This window comes from Dama dama, chromosome 12 (genome assembly GCF_033118175.1).
Source record: "Dama dama isolate Ldn47 chromosome 12, ASM3311817v1, whole genome shotgun sequence".
Taxonomy (NCBI): domain Eukaryota; kingdom Metazoa; phylum Chordata; class Mammalia; order Artiodactyla; family Cervidae; genus Dama; species Dama dama.
This window is the reverse complement of record NC_083692.1, coordinates 71,669,223-71,689,767: the sequence shown is the minus strand read 5'-3', so window position 1 is coordinate 71,689,767 and position 20,545 is coordinate 71,669,223. Positions and strand designations below refer to the sequence as shown.

The 20,545-nt window shown below is 41.3% G+C and overlaps 1 protein-coding gene across 5 annotated transcripts in view; it reads right to left on the bottom strand.

The window, feature by feature from the left end:
- Positions 1-20,545, bottom strand: part of LOC133066493 (neuroendocrine protein 7B2) — an 83,225-nt gene that overhangs the window by 14,325 nt on the left and 48,355 nt on the right. For all 5 annotated transcript variants that reach the window (XM_061157638.1, XM_061157634.1, XM_061157636.1 and 2 more), the window contains one exon: positions 3,314-3,463. In XM_061157638.1, coding sequence (XP_061013621.1) covers positions 3,314-3,463 — 150 coding nt within the window. The remainder of the gene's footprint in view (positions 1-3,313; positions 3,464-20,545) is intronic.

Below are 20,545 nucleotides of genomic sequence, written 5' to 3'. Positions count from 1 at the left end.
GTTAACTTAGTCTAATTTCATTCATTCACCTATGAGATGAGAATAATCAAATCCCTACGTTTCAGAGTAGCTATAGGGAATAGAGATGATCATGTAGAGAGCATCTGGCACATAATAGGTTTCCTCTATGTTTTAGTTCCCTTCTCACCATCTCTCTTTAAATGACAGTTCTTATTATCAATGCTCTTTGAAATAAAGCATGTCTTCCATTCAAACACAGAAAAAGGTTATCCCTCTCGGAGGCTGCTTTTACCTAAGCCCTGTCATTACAAGACACAGTGCTCTGAAACTGAGTCCTTTTTTTCCCCGTCTCTAATGTGCTTTATAGACAACAGCTTTAAAAGGGTGGGGGTGGGGAGGAGGTGGGGGAGGTTGGGAGGGTGGTTTGTGCAGGACTAGGAAAATGAAAGAGGCTTCCTTTCAAAGGGAGAGTGAAGCATCAAAGTCAATGCTAAAAGGGGTCTAACATAATCAGGCAGGTAGTCCGGTCTCTTGAGACTGCTCTGACGCCTACCAGCAGCTTTCAGCATCCAGTCTCTCATCCCTCAGCAGCAGGAAGCTTGGGAGGAAAGCACTCGCATTTGGAAAAACCCTAATGTGACTCTAACATGGCTCCCCACTTCTCACTGAACTGGTTATCTGATTTCTTCATCTAGAGCAATTAACATGAAGGAAAGGGAGAGCAGAGCAAAAGAGGTCAGGCAGTCTGCACATGGCAGCTTTACTACCTCTTCCTAATTGTTTCTCAAGTACCTCTGAGTGGGCCCAAACTGAGGTGTAGAGATAGAGCCCTGTGGCTCTGGGAACCGAAGGTGTCTGGAGCCTGAAAATGCTCCCTGAGGCCCAGGACAGGCTGTGAGTTCTGTTTGCCGCTCTACCAGAGTGAGTGAGCCATGATTCAGAGGTGAGTGTGGCTTGGGGAGGGAAGTGAAGGTTATTCTTGGATGGCTGGACTATGCGGTGTCATGATTCTCAATGAGGCATGTCTCAAGCAATTTCTTACAAATAATGGCTAAATTTAGCAAGTGAGTTTTTTCTAGAATGCAGATTATGGTAGAACAAAGAGGGAGAAGTATGTTAGCTTATTGGAAAGGCAGGGAGGGAAGGGGCAGATAATGGCAGACAAGAAAGGGCCTGGGAGCTGGGTTTTTATCCAACTCTATCCGCCAGCCAGGACTGCTCCATCTCAGAGCTCCTAAGTGCTACTGATTAGGGCTTGATTACATAGATCTCTATACTACTTGTTTCAAGGATTAGCTAGGACTACACTGAACGCTTTTTTAAGGCACTGACTATGTCTTCATTTTACAGATGAAGAAACTGAGGCCCAAGGAAGTAAACTGACACGCTGTAATGAGGACTAGATAGCAGATCTGTTGGCTCAAACTCTGGCTCTCCTTCCATTCTCCTCTAACAGCAGTTCTCCAAACTTCAGTATGCTCCAGAATCATAGGAAAGGCAGCTTAAAATACAGATTTCTGCATCCTACCCCCAGGGTTTCTTTTTCACTGGACAGAGGAGCCTGGTGGGCCACATACAGTTCATGGGGTCACAAAGAGTTGGACACGACTAAGCAACTAACATTTTACTTTTTTATTTTTTACCCCCAGCATTTCTAAATCAATAGCTCTGGAATAGGGGTGAAGATCTGCCTTCCCAATAAGTCTCCAGGTAATGCTGATACTGCCAGGACTACATTTTAAGAACCAATGTCTGATATGATATTGAATCAGTTTAACCAAGCCCCCATGGAGACTGTTACTCTTCAGACTCCAAACTGGTCTTTCTTCCTGCTCATCCAAAGCCTCACAGGCAAGTGAAATGTGGCTGAATCACTGGTTCTGTGCAGTGAGTTAGACTTTCCTACAGTCCTGGGCCAGCATCCCCACACTGGCTTGGCCATGTCTATTTTGGTTGTCCCATCCCAGGATGGAGGCTCTGTCCCCCATGGGAAAGAGAGACCTCACCTATCTTTCAGAGGGAACCTCTTTCAAAGAGAGCCTGTATTGTGTTTAAGAAAAGCTGAGGTACAAATACTGCCAGAATTTTCAGAGCAAGGCAGCATGTCTTAGTGGTTGGGTCCATGGTCCTGAATCAGATAGACCCAAGTTTGAGTCTTGGCTCAGCTACTTGTTACATAAATAACCTTGAGCAAGCTATTTTGGAAGCTTCAGGTTCATTATATGTAAGTGTAGTGTTAGTCATTCAGTCGTGTCCAACTGTTAGTGACCCCATGTAGCCCGCCAGGTTCCTCTGTCCATGGAACTCTCCAGGCAAGAATACTGGAGTGGGCTGCTGTTTCCTTCTCCAGGGATCTTCCCGACCTAGGGATCGAACCTGGGACTCCTGCATTGCAGGTAGATTCTTTACCATCTGAGCCACCAGGGGGAAGCCCAATAAATACTAACATTATTATTATTATTGGAAAAGACTACTCTGGTTGCTTACTAGTGGCAAAGCTATTTACAATCTGGATGATATTTAATGAGTCCTTACTCTGTGTGAGGTGATGTGCCAAGTGCTTAACATGGATAATTTCATTTAATTCCCCAATAACCTCCATTTTGCAAATAAGGAAGCTGAGATGCAAGTCATTTATTAACTTGTTCGAGGTCACATCTCCTGACCTGGGGTTTGAATTCAGGTAGTCCTCTGTCTAGAGCAACTACTCTGAACCAGCAAAGTAAGCTGCTCAAAGCCCAGCATAAGTGAAGCTCACTCCCCATTCATCCTCTTTGGCACTGGAGGGTAGAAAATTGGGAGAAATGCATGAACAGCAAGGAAGGTTTCAGCCTACTTCCTTAACCAACTTACCTTCCTGGGTCCCCTCTCTCATGCCACCTCCCAACTCCCAAAGAAATATTTCAGGATAGACGCTCACTGGTTACAACATAGTTGAAGTGTCGATTGTCAAGAGAAGTGAGGAAAACGAATGGGCATGGATCATCCACAAAGGAAACAAGTTCCAAAGTGGGCAGCAACTGTACCAAAGAAGAGGCAAAAAAGAGAAAGCCCTCTCTTTTATTAAAAAAAGAAGCACATGAAGAAAAGAACATCACTTCCCAAAGAGGGAGAGAGAAGGTGAAGCCTTGGCAAGAGAGGCCTCTGCAGGTATATCTGAACACCAGAACTCACCAGGAGTTCTAGAATCAACTTCCCTTTCCAATCCACCTACAAATAAATACATAGGGGCTCATGGGACTAGAAATACTTTTTCTCTGAGCATATGCAGCCAATGTTAGCATTTTTAATTTCCTCCCAAAGCTCCTACCTTTCATGGGAACCCAGGAGCGTGCCCACTAATGCTCACTACCTGTTTTTCCAACGGGGCAGGGGTTTGGAGGGTCTGGGTAGCCCTGGTCCTCACTGAAGTCCTTAGGAATGTTGTCACCGGTCAACTCTGCCACGATGTTTGGGATGTTGCCAAAGGGACCCAAGTGTTGCAGACCTTCATGAGCTCCACCTGCCAGGAAATCAGAAGTAGATCATTTCGGGGCAATGCCATTCATTTCAACTACTATTTATTCAGGCACACCAGACAAGCAAAGTACTGTGTTCTATGCTGTGGAGAGAGAAAAGGAAATACAATAGTTCCTGCCCTTAGGGGGTTAAAGTTTTCATTGTGGAAACAGGCACAAACTGCACAAATACCATTTCCACTTAGGGCACACTGTGTATGTGCTATGGTGGACATGTTAAAATACAGTACTTGGAACAGCGTAGAGGGAGGCTTCATTAGGCTGATAGGATGGCAGGGCTTTTGGACAAGTTGGAGCTTGAGTGGCACTGGCACAGATGGGCTGGACTTTGCAAGTTGGGCACGGGGCTCAGGGAAGAGACAAAGATGCAACTGGCATCCAGATAAAAGGACAGGCTGAATGACAACCAATTACCCATAAAAGGGAGATGAAGAAAATATTTGACCTTCTCCCATTCGAAATCAACCACTTAAAATTGGGTGTATTTATTTCAATCTTTTCTCCTCTGTGCATCTTTTTCTATCCATTTGTTCATTTTTCATTTACTATTAAAGCATGTGGCTGCACGGTCTCTAGCCCCATGATTATAAATGACTATGTAGTCTTCAATCCAGTGGTTCTACCACAACATATTAATCATTCCCCCATTGTGGGATGTTTAGTGTTTCCCAATTTGCTCTTAGGCATTTAATTTTTTCCATATTTTGGATTAGTTTTCCTCAGGAAAGATTCCCAGAAGTCAAATTACTGGGTCAAAGGCTATAAATATTTTTATGACTCTTTATATTATATTGCCAAACTGTTTTCCAGAAAGGAGGTACCAATTTATAAAATATCAACAAAATCTGAGAATTCCATATTTATACATTTTAACCAGTATTGGGTTTTACCAAAATAAAGTTTTATGTTTTCTTTGCTAATTTTAAAGGCTTTTAGAAAAATTACTGTTTCATTTTGAATGTCTTTGATTACTAGCTCAGTCGAATTTTTTCCATGTTTATTTACCCGATTTAATTTCTTTTCTGTGAGTTGTCTGTTTATGCTCTTGGAATTTTAGTGTTTCTCTTATCAACTTGCAAGAACATTTTACCTAATAAAGGTATCAAGTCTTTGGCCATTACATTTCCTGCAAACACTTTCCATGTTGTCTGACTGACTTCTGGTCATTATATTTGTAATAGTTTGCTAACATAGGTTTGTTGTTGTTATCCTTCATTATCTCCTCTCACCTTCTAAACTTACAAAACTATTGGCCCTTCACAAAAGTACTTTCAATATTTAGATATTTCAGTTTTCTATTTTTAAAATTAACTCTTTGGTACAGCCACTATGAAAACACTGTTGAGGTTCCTGAAAAAATGAAAAACAGAACTGCTATGTGATCGAGCAATGCAACTGGGTATTTATCCAAAGAAAATGAAAACACTAATTCAAAAAGATATATGCAGTCCAATATTCATTGCAGCATTATTTAAAATAGCCAAGATATGAAAGCAACTGAATGAATCAACAGATGAATGGATAAAGAAGACATGTGTGTGCATGTATATATACATATATATATATAGAGAGAGAATGTCAGTCAGTGGAATATTACTCAGCCATATGACAACATGGATGGACCTGGAGGGTATTAAACTAAGTGAAATACTATATGCTCTCACCTGTATATGAAATCTCAAAAACAAAACAAATGAAGAAAATAACAAAATAGAAACAGATTCAGATACAGAGAGCAAACTAGTAGTTGCCAGAGGGGAATGGGGGTGGCAAGGGGTTGAATGAAAGTAGAGGAAGGGAATTACACAAACTGCAGTTATAAAATAAGTCAACAGTAAGCAATATACAGCACAAGGAATATAGTTAATAGTATTATAATAAATTTGTATGGTATGTAATCTATAAAAATATGGGATTCACTATGTTGTGCACCTGAAACTAATATAATATTGCAAGTCAACTGTACTTCCAAAAAAAAAAGAAAAAATTAACTCTGTTATATATACAGTGTGTGTTTTAGGGCATGTAAAATAATTAACCAATTATCCTATTGGCATTTGCTGAGTGATTCTGTCCTTCTCTACATATTTCATCCCTTCAACAAATATTTAGTTGCCCCATAGATACCAAGCCTGCTCTGAACACCAAGGCACAACAGTGAATAAGAGCAAGTAGGTTCACATTGTATAACTTGCTTTACTTAAACATCCTGCTCATGCTCCGTTGCTCAGTCATGTCTGACTCTTCGCAACCTCATGGACTGTAGCCTGCTAGGCTCCTCAGTGCATGGGATTCTCCAGGCAAGAATACTGGAGTGGGTTGTCATTTCCTTCTCTAGGGGATCTTCCTGACCCTGGGATCGAACTCTGTCTCCTGCATCTCTTGCACTGGCAGGCAGATTCTTTACCTCTGCACCACCTGGATGCATGTCCGTTTCCAGACTCTTCTCTTGCAGCCTTAATATCCCATAAGGCTCAGGAATCTTACTCTTCCAACACTATAGCAGCCATTTCAGAAATGAATTCCTATTTATTAGCTGTATCGTGATACCACTGCCTTGATGCATAATCACTATTTACATAGACCTACACACAAAAGGGCAGATCAAAATGTGCTTGCTTGATGTGCATGAAATTAGAAACAAAATCAGGTAGCTCAGCTGGTAAAGAATTCACCTGCAATGCCGGAGACCCTGGTTCTATTCCTGGGTTGGGAAGATCCCGTGGAGAAGGGATAGGCTATCCACTCGTATTCTTGGGCTTCCCTGGTAGCTCAGACAGTAAAGAATCTGCCTGCAATGTGGGAGACCTGGGTTCGATCCCTGGGTTGGAAGGTTCCCCTGGAGGAGGGCACGCAACCCACTCCAGTATTCTTGCCTGGAGAATCCCCATGGACAGAGTAGCCCGGCAGGTTGCAGTCTCTGGGGGTCACAAAGAGTCAGACATGACTGAAGTGACTAATCACAGCATAGCATAAAGTAACCATACTTCCACCGTCACAGGAAACATGGTCTTGCCAATGGGTTATGTTACTTAAGTTGAGCTAGGTGAATCTCCCTTTTCCCCTGGACAAGTTGTGCCAAGGCATAAACCTCCGACACTTGCTTTTTCCCCTCTTTGTTGGTTGAATCAACTCCCATTGAGATCAACACATAATTTTCCTTTGGAAATATTAATCTATTCAGTAGGATCATGGCTAGCTCCTAGTGTCCTGGGAATCCTATCGTCTCTTTGAAGTCACATTGCATCTTTCTGTCTTAATTTATTGTGCTTGATTAACATTTATTCCTTTGGTTTGTTTGTTTTTTTGTTTCGACCACATAGCATGGCTTGTGGTATTTTAGTTCCCCAACCAGGAATCAAACCCATGCCCCCTGCAGTGGAAGTGTAGAGTCTTAATTCTTAAAAGGATAATTGTACCTCTTTTAATTCCAAATTCCTCTAGCTTCCAAATATAGACATCATAAAGTAACTGGGTTTTTTTGTTTACCTTTATATTATAGTTCACTGAGTGAGTAGTGCACAGAAGTTTTGCATTTTTAAAGAAAGGTATTATTTTTATAAATTTTCCATGTGAGTATTTAAGATGTATTTTTATATAACCCATAAATACCTAAATATAGCCAATTATCCAACATTATTAATCATATTCTTTTATGTCCTTATTCATATTTTATTTATCACAATCTGATGGCTGTGTTAAAATCTATTACTACCAATAAGTGTCTGTCAGTATCTTTCATTTCTTATTGTTTTTGCTTTAGTATTTTGATGCTATGCTAATTGCTATGTCCAAGAGTATAAATTCTTCATTTTAATTGTCATTAACTGGCAAAATTAATAACAATTGACAAATCATATCTTGACACATATTTCTGCCATTAGCATTGCCACTTTCATTCTGTTGTTTTGTTTGGTGAACTTTTGATCATTCTTTTATTTTTAAACTTTCTATATCTCTCTGAAGATTTATCCAATTCATACTGAGGTGCCTGCCTTCAGAGACATTCTAGAAATTCACATTTATTATCTCACATTAACCCAAGACCCACAAAAGTTTAGAGAGATAGACCAGCATGCTTGGTATTGGTATATCTGAGGCTTCATACCATCTTGGCATTAGAGCCACCTTGGTGATTGCTATAGGGCATGCCTTCTGGTGCGTCAATACATGTCTCAACTTTTGAAAGCACCCTAGGCTTAAGTGCCAGGAATTATCCAACTTGGCTTCAGGGAGATGCATGTCTTAATGCTCTGCTAGTAATTAATGAAGGAAGCAAACACAGTTTCCTTTATGGAATGCCTGCCAAGGTTCTGTTTACCTCTGTGCACCAGTGCCATTAGAATGAATGGTACACTTGTTAGGAAGCAACAGATGTTTAGCACCAGGCAGATATAACACAGGCTCCTTTAAAACTACATTTAATTACATCAAATCAAGAAATACTCACTGAGGAACTATGGGAGTTCGATGGAAATTAAAAAAAAAAAATCTATCTTTTGCACCTGGATGGGTGGGGGGGAGTTTAGGGAAGAAGGGATACATATATATGTATGGCTGAGTCCCTTTGCTGTTCAACTGGAACTATCACAACATTGTTAATCGACTATACCACAATACAACATTTTTTAAAAAAATTATTTTTAATGCTATCCTTTGTTCTCCAAGAGCTTGAATTTTATAGATAAGAAAGTAAAACTGTTAGTGGTTCAGCTGTGTCTGACTCTTTGTGACCCCACGGACTGTATGTAGCCTGCCAGGCTCCTCTGTCCATGGAATTCTCTAGGCAAGAATACTAGAATTGGTTGCCATTCCCTTGTCCAAGAAATCTTCCCAACCCAGGGATCAAACCCAGGTCTCCCACACCTCACAGGCAGATTCTTTACCACCTAAGCCATCAGGGAAGCCAGCCAAGAAAAGTAACCACATATAGAAAATAACTAGAAAATTATATACTTGAGTATACAATCAAATGCTAGTTAACTGGTTCAGTATAACGTTTAGATTATGCTGCTCTATTTTGCACCTGAAACCAAGTCAATCAAACTGTTAGGATGCCATGGATGCTATCTGGTCTATTTGTCTCTAAAAACCAAACATATTTTAAAGTTATTATTCAGTCAACTTAAAAAATATTTCTTGAGTATATATGACCATCAAGACATGGACTAGAGGGTCAGTGATGAGCCAGGTAAAAATGACCCCCGATCTTACAGAGTTTACAGTTTTGTAAGGGAGACATAATGAAACACACATTTAATGATGCAAGTGAAGTTATTTGCAACACAGAAATATACTCACACACATGGAAAACAAACTAATAGTTACCAAAAGGGAGAGCAGGAGGAGGGGAGAAATAAATGAGGAATTTGGGATTAACACATACACACTACAGTATGTAAAATAGGTAAACCACAAGGACCTACTCTATAGCACAAGAAACTGTACTCAATATTTCATAATAACCTGAGATAGAAAGGAATCTAAAAAAGTATATATATACACTTTTTATATATGTATAAAAGTGTATATATATATATATATATAACTGAATCACTTTGCGCTACACTTGAAACTAACACAACATTGTAAATTCAATATTGCAAATTAATTATACCTCAGTAAAAAGAAAGGAAATACATTTAAGATGCAGAGTTATGATGTGACAGGGTTACAGTGAGATGTCACAGGTATGTAGAGAAGAAATATCTAACCTAGATCTAAGACATGAAGGATTGCCTGCAAGAAGCTATGTGCCAACGATTATGCTCTGTGCCACAGAAAATACAAATGTAAAAGACAGGACTTCTGCTCCCTACTTAGTTCTTCATTCTAGCTGGTTGTTCAGCACCAGCACAACAACACAACAAGCCAGCGGGTACCTGATGAGATAACATTCCTTGATATAATTCATTATGGTATTATAAATGATGTGGAAATTCAGGCAATAGGGAACCTTCCAGGAAAACTTCCATGGAGGAGGTGACACTTGAGTTGAAGCAGCAAAGGCAGGATCCATCCTTATTGGAGGTGAAGGAAAAGCCACACGTAGGGCACAGAGGTAGGTGAAAGCAAGCAATATTTGAGCATCAATGAGGAGCACTGCTGGGAAGGGAGGAGCTAGAGAGAAGGGGAGACAGCCAATACCAAGGAGAAAATTATGAACTGATATAATAACAAACAGCAACCAAAGCTTTATGGGAAAAAGAGTGATATAATAATTGGATGTTGTGTAGAGCATTAATTTATCAATAGTTTAAAACCCTCTTTCCCACCAAGGGTGCACATCAGAATCACTTGTGGAATTTTAAAAAATTCCAGCCCTTTACTCCAGATCCACTGTACTCAAGCATCTTTCTGCAGACCACTGTACAAAGCTAGACCGGAGGGAAGTTAAGAAGGCTTAATATAACACTACTGCTGAAACTCAGGGGAGAGGTGATAAAGATCGGGGCTGGAGCAGCCACAACATGAGCAGAAGTAAGAGAAATTTCAAACAGTGCAGAAGGGAGAGATGAGTCAAGAGTCCATGCGTTACTGAGAGGTGAGGCGGGGGATCTGGCTGCTCACTGCCACAAAGCCAATAAACACACGAGGTTGGTGGAAAGGAAAGTTTGCTTCATTTCAGATGCTGGCAACCACGGGTGGGGGTTGGGGGCGGACATCTGTCCAAAGGCCGACTCCCCGCCCCCCCACAACTGGTAACTAGCGGGGCAATAGCTTTTATAGACAGAAGGAGGGGGCTACATGCAGAAACAGCACAGTCATCTCTGATCTGACAGTCATCTTCAAATTGGTCATCAGTGCTCTGACCAGTGTCATCTCGATTGCTTCAGGGACAGTTAACCTTCAGTTCTAGGGTCCATTTGTCCCTGTTTCTTTGAGGCCATTTCTTAGAATTGAAGCAGCTCATGTCCTGGGTATAGTCTGGTCACCATGTAGTTAACTTCTCCACCTGATGTTTTAGTATCTACAAGACAGCTCACAGGATATGGCTCAGAATATTATCTACAGCCCGTGAGAAAGAAATAAAGGTCCTTGACCATGCTGAATGACTACATTATTATCATTTGGTCTCCGTTGACTGTTTTCCTTTGTTTCTGCAAGTTCTCATTTCTCTGATTAAACTTATCCTTTGACTAAAGTTTTCCACAGACAAAAGGCAGGCAGAGAACGTGGTAGGGGTGGGGTGGGGGGAGGGACCATGGGGGTCCTGCTCCATTTCACATGAAGTTTCCCAAATCTAGAGGCCTCTTTATTTGGGAAAATAATGCCATTGGTTAAAGATGGGATCTTTCACTACAGCTTTTAAATTATTTCAGGCAATTAATTAATTAATTCTATCTGGTGATGATGCTTTATTTATGTTTCCATCATGGCCATATCACTCCACAAATGTCTCTAGAATAGACAGAAAATATTTCATTCTTGCCCAATAAATGTTAAGCCCTTTTGCTTCTATAAACAGCAACTTCGGAATATGACCTTACCTCTTCTTGATACTTTGGGACTATTATTGGGAATATCCGTGACTCTATAGCGCTGTAGCAGTGTGTTCTCAGAGCATTAAAATGTATACAGTAATACAACTGTAATAAGTGGTCCCAGCTGCTAGGGCTTTTAAAGTTCTTTGTCTCCTCCTTCTTTGTAAGCTATTAATCCTGGTCATCCTCAATCCTTTTCATAATAAAGTACAGTGCATAAATAAATAGTGGGTCTAGGTCCTGCAAGTCTTGTCTTCTAATTTGCTTTACCACACACATATGCATAACTTGAGGGTCCTGTCAAAACGTAGACTCTGGTCTACGTTCTGATCAAGTGAGGGATAGACCTGACACCACAGTTTCAACAAGCCCCCAGGTGACATTGATGCTATTGGTCCATTAACCATACATTCAGTATCAAGGGCTAGAAAAGGAGAGAGCCAGACTTACTCAAATTAGATGCAAACTAAGAGTAAATCAGCACTGAGAATGTTGGCGTGACCGTCTTCATTTGTGGAGTTCGTGACTTTTTGAAAGTCACTTAAGGTTTCAGATAAGGGAGCCATAGCTGGCTTAAGCCCCTTTACAGAAGGTTTTATTCCAATTATAGAGGCACTCTCACACATTTCACAAGGAGCCCACAGCACCCTTTTTCACCCTAATCCTGTAGGGACTGGAAGCAAAGACCCCGCTCATGAAGCATGAAGGTACGTTCTCATGGAATAAGCAACGTCCTCTCAGGGACTAAGCGGAGCCCCACGGGTCGCCCCATGATGCAAGAGCTGGGGTCAGAGGGGGATGGTTCTGGTAGAAGTCAAGGTTGGTCAGAAATGAAGAAAATAAACGCACCACTCCCCTGCCTTTTTGTAACATTATGGTCTCAATTGTTTCAGACTATTTTAATATCTTTATTAAAAATTTTTAGTGAGGTCAGTAGGACAAGAGTTACTACTCATAACTGTGAGCAAGTGAGTCCTGGGAGACCTTTACTTGCCTAAAGCTGCTTAGCCAGTCAGTGCTATTTGCAGCCTGGGATCCCAGGGCTGCTTCCATGCCCCCAAGGGGCCTCAGGCAGCCCACCCAGATCCTTTCCAAAGATTAGCTCGAGAGCAACCATTGGTAGAATGACCTGTCGGCATAAGAGAGGCCTCTCTCATATTTTCTATCTCACTCTGAGGCTCCAGAGTGTCAGCGACCAGTGGGGGTTGACATCCTACTCAAGCCAGGCACCAGAAGAATGACTCTGAGATGGGGCGCCAGCCATGGGCCTCACCACTGTGGTTCCTGCGTGTCTGGGTGCCAGCTTCATGCCAGAAGGTTTAGAGCATCCAGACACAGTCCCTGCCCTGCAGACTCTGCCTTGCAATCTGGTAACACCCTGACAAGCTCGCGGCCAGCAGTCTCACCCGCAGCCCCATGCTGGGGCCCCTGGGGATCCATGCGACCGGGCAATAAAGGAGAATTGTGGCGGGGCCGCCTGGTGCCAAGGAGCCAGTCACCCACCTCATAAAGAGGGAGTTCCGTGAGGAGAGTCTGGCAGGCAGCGGGCACACTCGCCTGAATGCCAGCCATTCAGCTGAAGGGAAGGCATCCAGCAGTTTTCACTTATGTTACCACAAACAGCAGACGCTAAAAATACACTGCGGTCTGGGCCTTCATTCCTCCGCGTGTCTCCATACATCATTTATAAAGCGATGACCAGCTTTCCTTTTGTTCACAGTCTGGGAGACTGAAGCAGTCAGATAGGTGATGCCAATGAATGGAGCCCCGCTGTGTTTCTCCCTTCAAAGGTGCAAAGAGGGCAGCAGGCCAAGAGGAAAGAAGGTGGAGAGACAGCAAAGGCCCCCGCTGGGGCCGACATTTTTGCGGTGTGCATGCTCAGTCGTGTCTGACTCTCTGCAACCCTATGGACTGCAGCCCGCCAGGCCCCTCTGTCCACGGGACTTCCCAGGCAGGAATACTGAGGTGGGTTGCCACTTCCTCCTCCAGGGGATCCTCCCAGGGATGGAACCCACCTCTCCTGCAGTGGCAGGTGGACCCCTTACCACCGCACCACCTGGGCGTTCTCCCTCAGGGGCTGAGGAGGGAGGTAAAGTGAGGCAGGCAGGGCGCCTGAGGTGTGGATCCTGTGATGGGGCAGCACTGGCTGGACGTGGGGGACCAGGGGGCCTTCATGAGGGAGGGCTGGCTGGCCCTGAAGGGCTGTGGGTTTTTCCTCACAACCTGTAAACACACACACACTTTTACAAAAAAAGAGCCATCACTTCTCAACTCGGAGGACGCTAGGCAGGCCCTGGGGATGTGGCGGGCTTGGTTCCAGACCACTGCCATGAGTAAATATCACAATGAAGCCAGTCACACCAATGTTTTGGTTTCCCAGCGCATATAAAAGTGATGTTCACACTGTGCTGTAGTCTATTAGGTGTGCAGAGCATTATGTCTAAGAAAACAATGTACATACCTTCATTAAGAAGATACACATATCCTTACTGTGTATCACGGAGCTGCTCGGCTGTGTACCTGAAGCTATCACAACATTGTTAGCCAGCTATACTCCAACACAAAGTTAAAATTTAAAAAAAAAAAAAGAAAAAAAAATAAAACTAATATCAGGGCATATTTGAAAAAAAAAAAAAAAAGACATTCTTATTAGAAAATGCCAACCATCACCAGAGCCTTCAGCAAGTCGTAGTGGTCACCAAGATCACTGATCACAGATCACTGTAACAAATATGATAATGAAAAAGCTTCCAGGAGTGTGAATCCAGTATTCTTGGCCTTCCCTTGTGGCTCAGCTGGTAAAGAACCCGCCTGCAATGCAGGACACCTGGGTTCGATCCCTGGGTTGGGAAGATCCCCTGGAGGAGGGAAAGGCTACCCACTCCAGTATCCTGGCCTGGAGAATTCCAGGGACTATAGAGTCGGACACGACGGAGTGACTTTCATTTTCCCTTTCAGCGTGAGAGTCACCCAAATGTGACAGAGACAAGAAGAGCAAACGCTGTTGGGAAAATGGTGCTGATCGACTTGTTCAATGTAGGGTTGCTACAAACCTTCAATTTGTTTAAAAAAAAAAAGTGAAACAAAACCCTGCATCAGAAGGAAAGAAATCTTAAAAATCAGGGCAGAAATAAATGCAAAAGAAACTAAAGAGACCATAGCAAAAATCAACAAAGCTAAAAGCTGGTTTTTTGAAAAAATAAACAAAATTGACAAACCATTAGCAAGACTCATTAAGAAACAAAGAGAGAAAAACCAAATTAGCAAAATTAGAAATGAAAATGGAGAAATCACAACAGACAACACTGAAATACAAAGGATCATAAGAGACTACTACCAGCAGCTCTATGCCAATAAAATGGACAACTTGGATGAAATGGACAAATTCTTAGAAAAGTATAACTTTCCAAAACTGAACCAGGAAGAAATAGAAGATCTTAACAGACCCATCACAAGCAAGGAAATCGAAACTGTAATCAAAAATCTTCCAGCAAACAAAAGCCCAGGACCAGATGGCTTCACAGCGGAATTCTACCAAAAATTTAGAGAAGAGCTAATACCTATCTTACTCAAACTCTTCCAGAAAATTGCAGATGAAGGTAAGCTTCCAAACTCATTCTATGAGGCCACCATCACCCTAATTCCAAAACCAGACAAAGATGCCACAAAAAAAGAAAACTACAGGCCAATATCACTGATGAACATAGATGCAAAAATCCTTAACAAAATTCTAGCAAACAGAATCCAACAACATATTAAAAAAATCATACACCATGACCAAGTGGGCTATATCCCAGGAATGCAAGGATTCTTTAATATCCGCAAATCAATCAATGTAATACACCACATTAACAAACTGAAAGATAAAAACCATATGATTATCTCAATAGATGCAGAGAAAGCCTTTGACAAAATTCAACACTCATTTATGATTAAAACTCTCCAAAAAGCAGGAATAGAAGGAACATACCTCAACATAATAAAAGCTATATATGACAAACCCACAGCAAGCATCACCCTCAATGGTGAAAAATTGAAAGCATTTCCCCTGAAATCAGGAACAAGACAAGGGTGCCCACTCTCACCACTACTATTCAACATAGTGTTGGAAGTTTTGGCCACAGCAATCAGAGCAGAAAAAGAAGTAAAAGGAATCCAGATAGGAAAAGAAGAAGTGAAACTCTCACTGTTTGCAGATGACATGATCCTCTACATAGAAAACCCTAAAGACTCTTCCAGAAAATTACTAGAGCTAATCAGTGAATATAGTAAAGTTGCAGGATATAAAATTAACACAGAGAAATCCCTTGCATTCCTATATACTAACAATGAAACAACAGAAAGAGAAATTAAGGAAACAATACCATTCACCATTGCAACAAAAAGAATAAAATACTTAGGAGTATATCTACCTAAAGAAACAAAAGACCTATACATAGAAAACTATAAAACACTGATGAAAGAAATCAAAGAGGACACAAACAGATGGAGAAACATACCGTGTTCATGGATTGGAAGAATCAATATTGTCAAAATGGCTATTCTACCCAAAGCAATCTATAGATTCAATGCAATCCCTATCAAGCTACCAACGGTATTTTTCACAGAACTAGACCAAAGAATTTCACAATTTGTATGGAAATACAAAAAACCTCGAATAGCCAAAGTAATCTTGAGAAAGAAGAATGGAACTGGAGGAATCAATCTGCCTGACTTCAGACTCTACTACAAAGCCACAGTCATCAAGACAGTATGGTACTGGCACAAAGACAGAAATATAGATCAATGGAACAGAATAGAAAGCCCAGAGATAAATCCACGAACCTATGGACACCTTATCTTTGACAAAGGAGGCAAGGATATACAATGGAAAAAAAGACAACCTCTTTAACAAGTGGTGCTGGGAAAACTGGTCAACCACTTGTAAAAGAATGAAACTAAAAAAAAAAAAAAAGAATGAAACTAGAACACTTTCTAACACCATACACAAAAATAAACTCAAAATGGATTAAAGATCTAAATGTAAGACCAGAAACTATAAAACTCCTAGAGGAGAACATAGGCAAAACACTCTCCGACATAAATCACAGCAAGATCCTCTATGACCCACCTCCCAGAATATTGGAAATAAAAGCAAAATTAAACAAATGGGACCTAATGAAACTTAAAAGCTTTTGCACTACAAAGGAAACTATAAGTAAGGTGAAAAGACAGCCCTCAGATTGGGAGAAAATAATAGCAAATGAAGAAACAGACAAAGGATTAATCTCAAAAATATACAAGCAACTCCTGCAGCTCAATTCCAGAAAAATAAATGACCCAATCAAAAAATGGGCCAAAGAACTAAACAGACATTTCTCCAAAGAAAACATACAGATGGCTAACAAACACATGAAAAGATGCTCAACATCACTCATTATTAGAGAAATGCAAATCAAAACCACAATGAGGTACCATTACACACCAGTCAGGATGGCTGCTATCCAAAAGTCTACAAGCAATAAATTCTGGAGAGGGTGTGGCGAAAAGGGAACCCTCTTACACTGTTGGTGGGAATGCAAACTAGTACAGCCGCTATGGAAAACAGTGTGGAGATTTCTTAAAAAACTGGAAATATGACCATATGACCCAGCAATCCCACTTCTGGGCATACACACTGAGGAAACCAGATCTGAAAGAGACACGTGCACCCCAATGTTCATCGCAGCACTGTTTATAATAGCCAGGACATGGAAGCAACCTAGATGCCCATCAGCAGATGAATGGATAAGGAAGCTGTGGTACATATACACCATGGAATATTACTCAGCCATTAAAAAGAATTCATTTGAACCAGTCCTAATGAGATGGATGAAGCTGGAGCCCCTTATACAGAGTGAAGTAAGCCAGAAAGATAAAGAACATTACAGCATACTAACACATATATATGGAATTTAGAAAGATGGTAACGATAACCCTATATGCAAAACAGAAAAAGAGACACAGAAATACAGAACAGACTTTTGAACTCTGTGGGAGAATGTGAGGGTGGGATATTTCAAAAGAACAGCATGTATATTATCTATGGTGAAACAGATCACCAGCCCAGGTGGGATGCATGGGACAAGGGCTCCGGCCTGGTGCACTGGGAAGACCCAGAGGAATCGGGTGGAGAGGGAGGTGGGAGCGGGGATCGGGGTGGGGAATACGTGTAAATCCATGGCTGATTCATATCAATGTATGACAAAACCCACTGAAATGTTGTGAAGTAATTAGCCTCCAACTAATAAAAAAAAAAAAAAAAAAAAAAAACCCTGCATCATTTGTGCAGCGCAATAAAATGAGAACGCCTGTAATCTGTCACCTCCGATACAGTCATGCCTGGGTTTCTCAGCATAGCTTTCAGGCAGTTTCAATGCACATGACTGTCTGCACTGGAGCAGAGAGTAGAAGCAAGGAGAAAGGGCTGGAAAGAAACAACTTGGGCCTTATTCATGAGGGAGGAACACCTGAAAGAAATGGCCAACTTAAGGGGTAGGATTTTTAAAATTTTTAATGTCTAACCTTTGTTTCTTCCTCCTTCAAACCCAGTAATTTCAGTGGGCTCAAAGGGAGAAATGAAAAGAGTTAAGAGTAGTTTCTGCAGACTCACACAGAGACACAGAGAAGAGACTTGTGGTTGCCAGTGGGGAGAGCAGTAGGGGAGTGAAGAACTGGGAGTCTGGGATTAGCAGATGCAGGCTATTATACACAGGAAGGATAAACAACAAGGTCCTACTGTATACCACGGGGAACTACACTCAACATCCTATGACAAAACCAAAATGGAAAAGGAAATATATTTATATGTATAACTGAATCACTTTGCTGTTCAAAAATTAATACAGTATTGATTTATAATATTTACTGTATTTATTTCTACTTCAATAAATTCTTTAAAAAGTAGTTTCTGTACATATCCACTCTCCAAATTAACTCTGTGCATTAGAGCCTTTTTCGCCTTGATTCCTGGTGAGACATGAGAGTCCTAAAGGTCAAATGTAGTTGTGAAAAGCAACTAATTTTCATTTACTGCACATACACAGACAAGCCTGGGTAAAGAATATGCCTGCAATGCAGGAGACAGAGGAGATGCAGGTTCAGTCCCTGGGCGGGAAAGATCCCCTGGAGAAGGAAATGACAACCCCATCCAGTATTCTTGCCTGAAAGATCCCATAATCAGAGGGGACTGGTGGGTTACATTCCATGCGGTCACAAAGAATTGGACACGACTGAGCGATGAGGCACACACGCACACAGAGCACCTTTTATATGAAGAAACTTGATAGCTTCCCTTTGTTCAGGTTCAAATCCACATGTTGTCAGGCATCTGAGGATATCCCAAACCCTTTTTAACTTGGGCATAAGATGCTAAATGCATAACTAAGTGCCTGGAATGTAATAAGCACTCAAGAAATGTAAACTCCTTCCATTATCCAATCAATATTTCCTAATAGCACAATTAACAGAGCCCAGATTCATGATCCTACATATTTTTCATTCTGATGCCCACAGTTCTGTATCTGGGGCAGTTAGCAACAAGGACTCAAAAACAGCTGAACTCTTCATTAACAGTAGTGCATCCTCATTCACTTAAAACTAAAAAATTAATGCTTGAACTCATTTCACTCATTGTTTTCAAGGTTAAGCACACCGCCCCTTCCCCAACCAGGTGGCATCATCTCTTTCTCAATGATTTGCTACCCAGTTATAGGAAACAGAATATATCCACATAAATTCACACCTGATATAAGTGCCGGTTTCATGGAACAGACCATGAGCACTGTGGGAGAAAAGAAAGACGTACCCTAGGATGAGAAAATAGCCTCTAATTATATACAATTAGCGATGGATGCTGTGTCTTCAGCTCTCCTCCTCCCTAGAAATGGAATTCAGTTTAAGCTGCTTAGAATGGTGAGGACTTATGTTGCAATATTCACATTCTCTAAACTCATGACAAGTGACCCCAAAGCACACAACATTTGGTAATTGAGAAAAACAAAGGAATGATTCTATCTATGCTGAATTGGCTTATTCATTGATTTGCCCCAGGGCAGGGGGCTAGTCCAGGCGGCTTGCTAAAGCTATCCTAATGCTCTGAGTGTGAGCCTGGTTCCTCAACAGGGACTTCCCCACATAGCTAGCATCCCTGGTAAATGCACTCCATTTCGCTGGCATCATCCTATATGTGCCGGAGAGATTCAAATTGAGTCGTGCCTGCTGGCAAGGAAGCAAAAATAAAACTCACTGTTCAGATATTTTGTCTTGAAAGGCATTTGTTTTCATTCCTTTTCTTTCTTCTTCTGCTTGCTCCCTCATCCTAGGATCTAAGAATCTCAGGTTCCTTTGGGACCAAAGGCAACTTTATCAGCATCTACTTGGAGGCACGCAAACAGTGAAGGCAGAAACTAGGAGTCGAAATGTAGTGCGTTTGTAGCTTTCGCATGTCCATATGGTCCCAATTTAGGATCACAAGCAGAGTTGTTTATTTTAGAAAAGCTTTTTAGTTCACTTTTAAGGTATTTTGCTTAGGCATTGCTTGCTTTTCAAAAGGAGAAAATGTGTATTTTTTTCCAAAGCAGTGTTTGTTTTGGCTATTTACTCATTTGCAAAAGTTCAAATTCTATTCTGTGAATTTAACTCATTTGCCTGCAGCTGCCACAAGCCCCGCCCCTTCCCAACACGTACACCCCAAACCCCAAGTTAAAGTAAAATGCATTAATTTGAAAATGAGGCATTTTCAGGATAGCTGTGAATTTTGTGGGTTTTGAAAAAATTGTTTTAACAGGTAATTTACATTGTAGCATTTCCAGGCCCTTCATGTAAATTTATTTGCTGCCTGAAATGAAGTCTCTATTTGGCAATTGGTTTGGAGACCAGGTGTGTTTTTGTACTGAGGTTAGAGCCAATTTGGGGTCATTTAAAACCTGTAGTCTGTGATTCTTGCTGAAATTACGTGATTTGACTAGGAGGTAGTGGAGCTTAAATTAAGGTTGATCAACTAATGTTGAAAAAATAATGGGACATATAAACAAAGCTGCTCCCATCACTTCATGGCAAATAGATGGAGAAAAAGTCGAAATAGTGACAGATTTTATTTTCTCGGGATTCAAAATCACAGCAGGTGGTGACTGCGGCCACGAAATTAAGATACTTGCTCCTTGGAAGAAAAGCTATGACAAACCTAGACAGTGTATTACAAAGCAGAGACTTCACTTTGCCGACAAAGGTCCACACAGGCAAAGCTATGATTTTTCCAGGAATTATGTACAGATGTGAGAGTTGGACCATAAAGAAGGCTGAGTGATGCTTTCAAATAGTTCTCTTGAAGACTCTCGAAGAGTCCCTTGGACTGCAAAGAGATCAAACCAGACAATCCTAAAGGAAATCAACCCTGAATATTCATTGGGAAAAACTAAACTGATGCTGAAGCTGATGCTACAATACTTTGGCCACCTGATGCAAAGAGCTGATGCATTGGAAAAGACCCTGACGCTGGGAAAGATTGAGGCCAGGAGAAGAAGGGGGTGAAAGAGGAGGAGATGGCTGGATGACATCATCGAC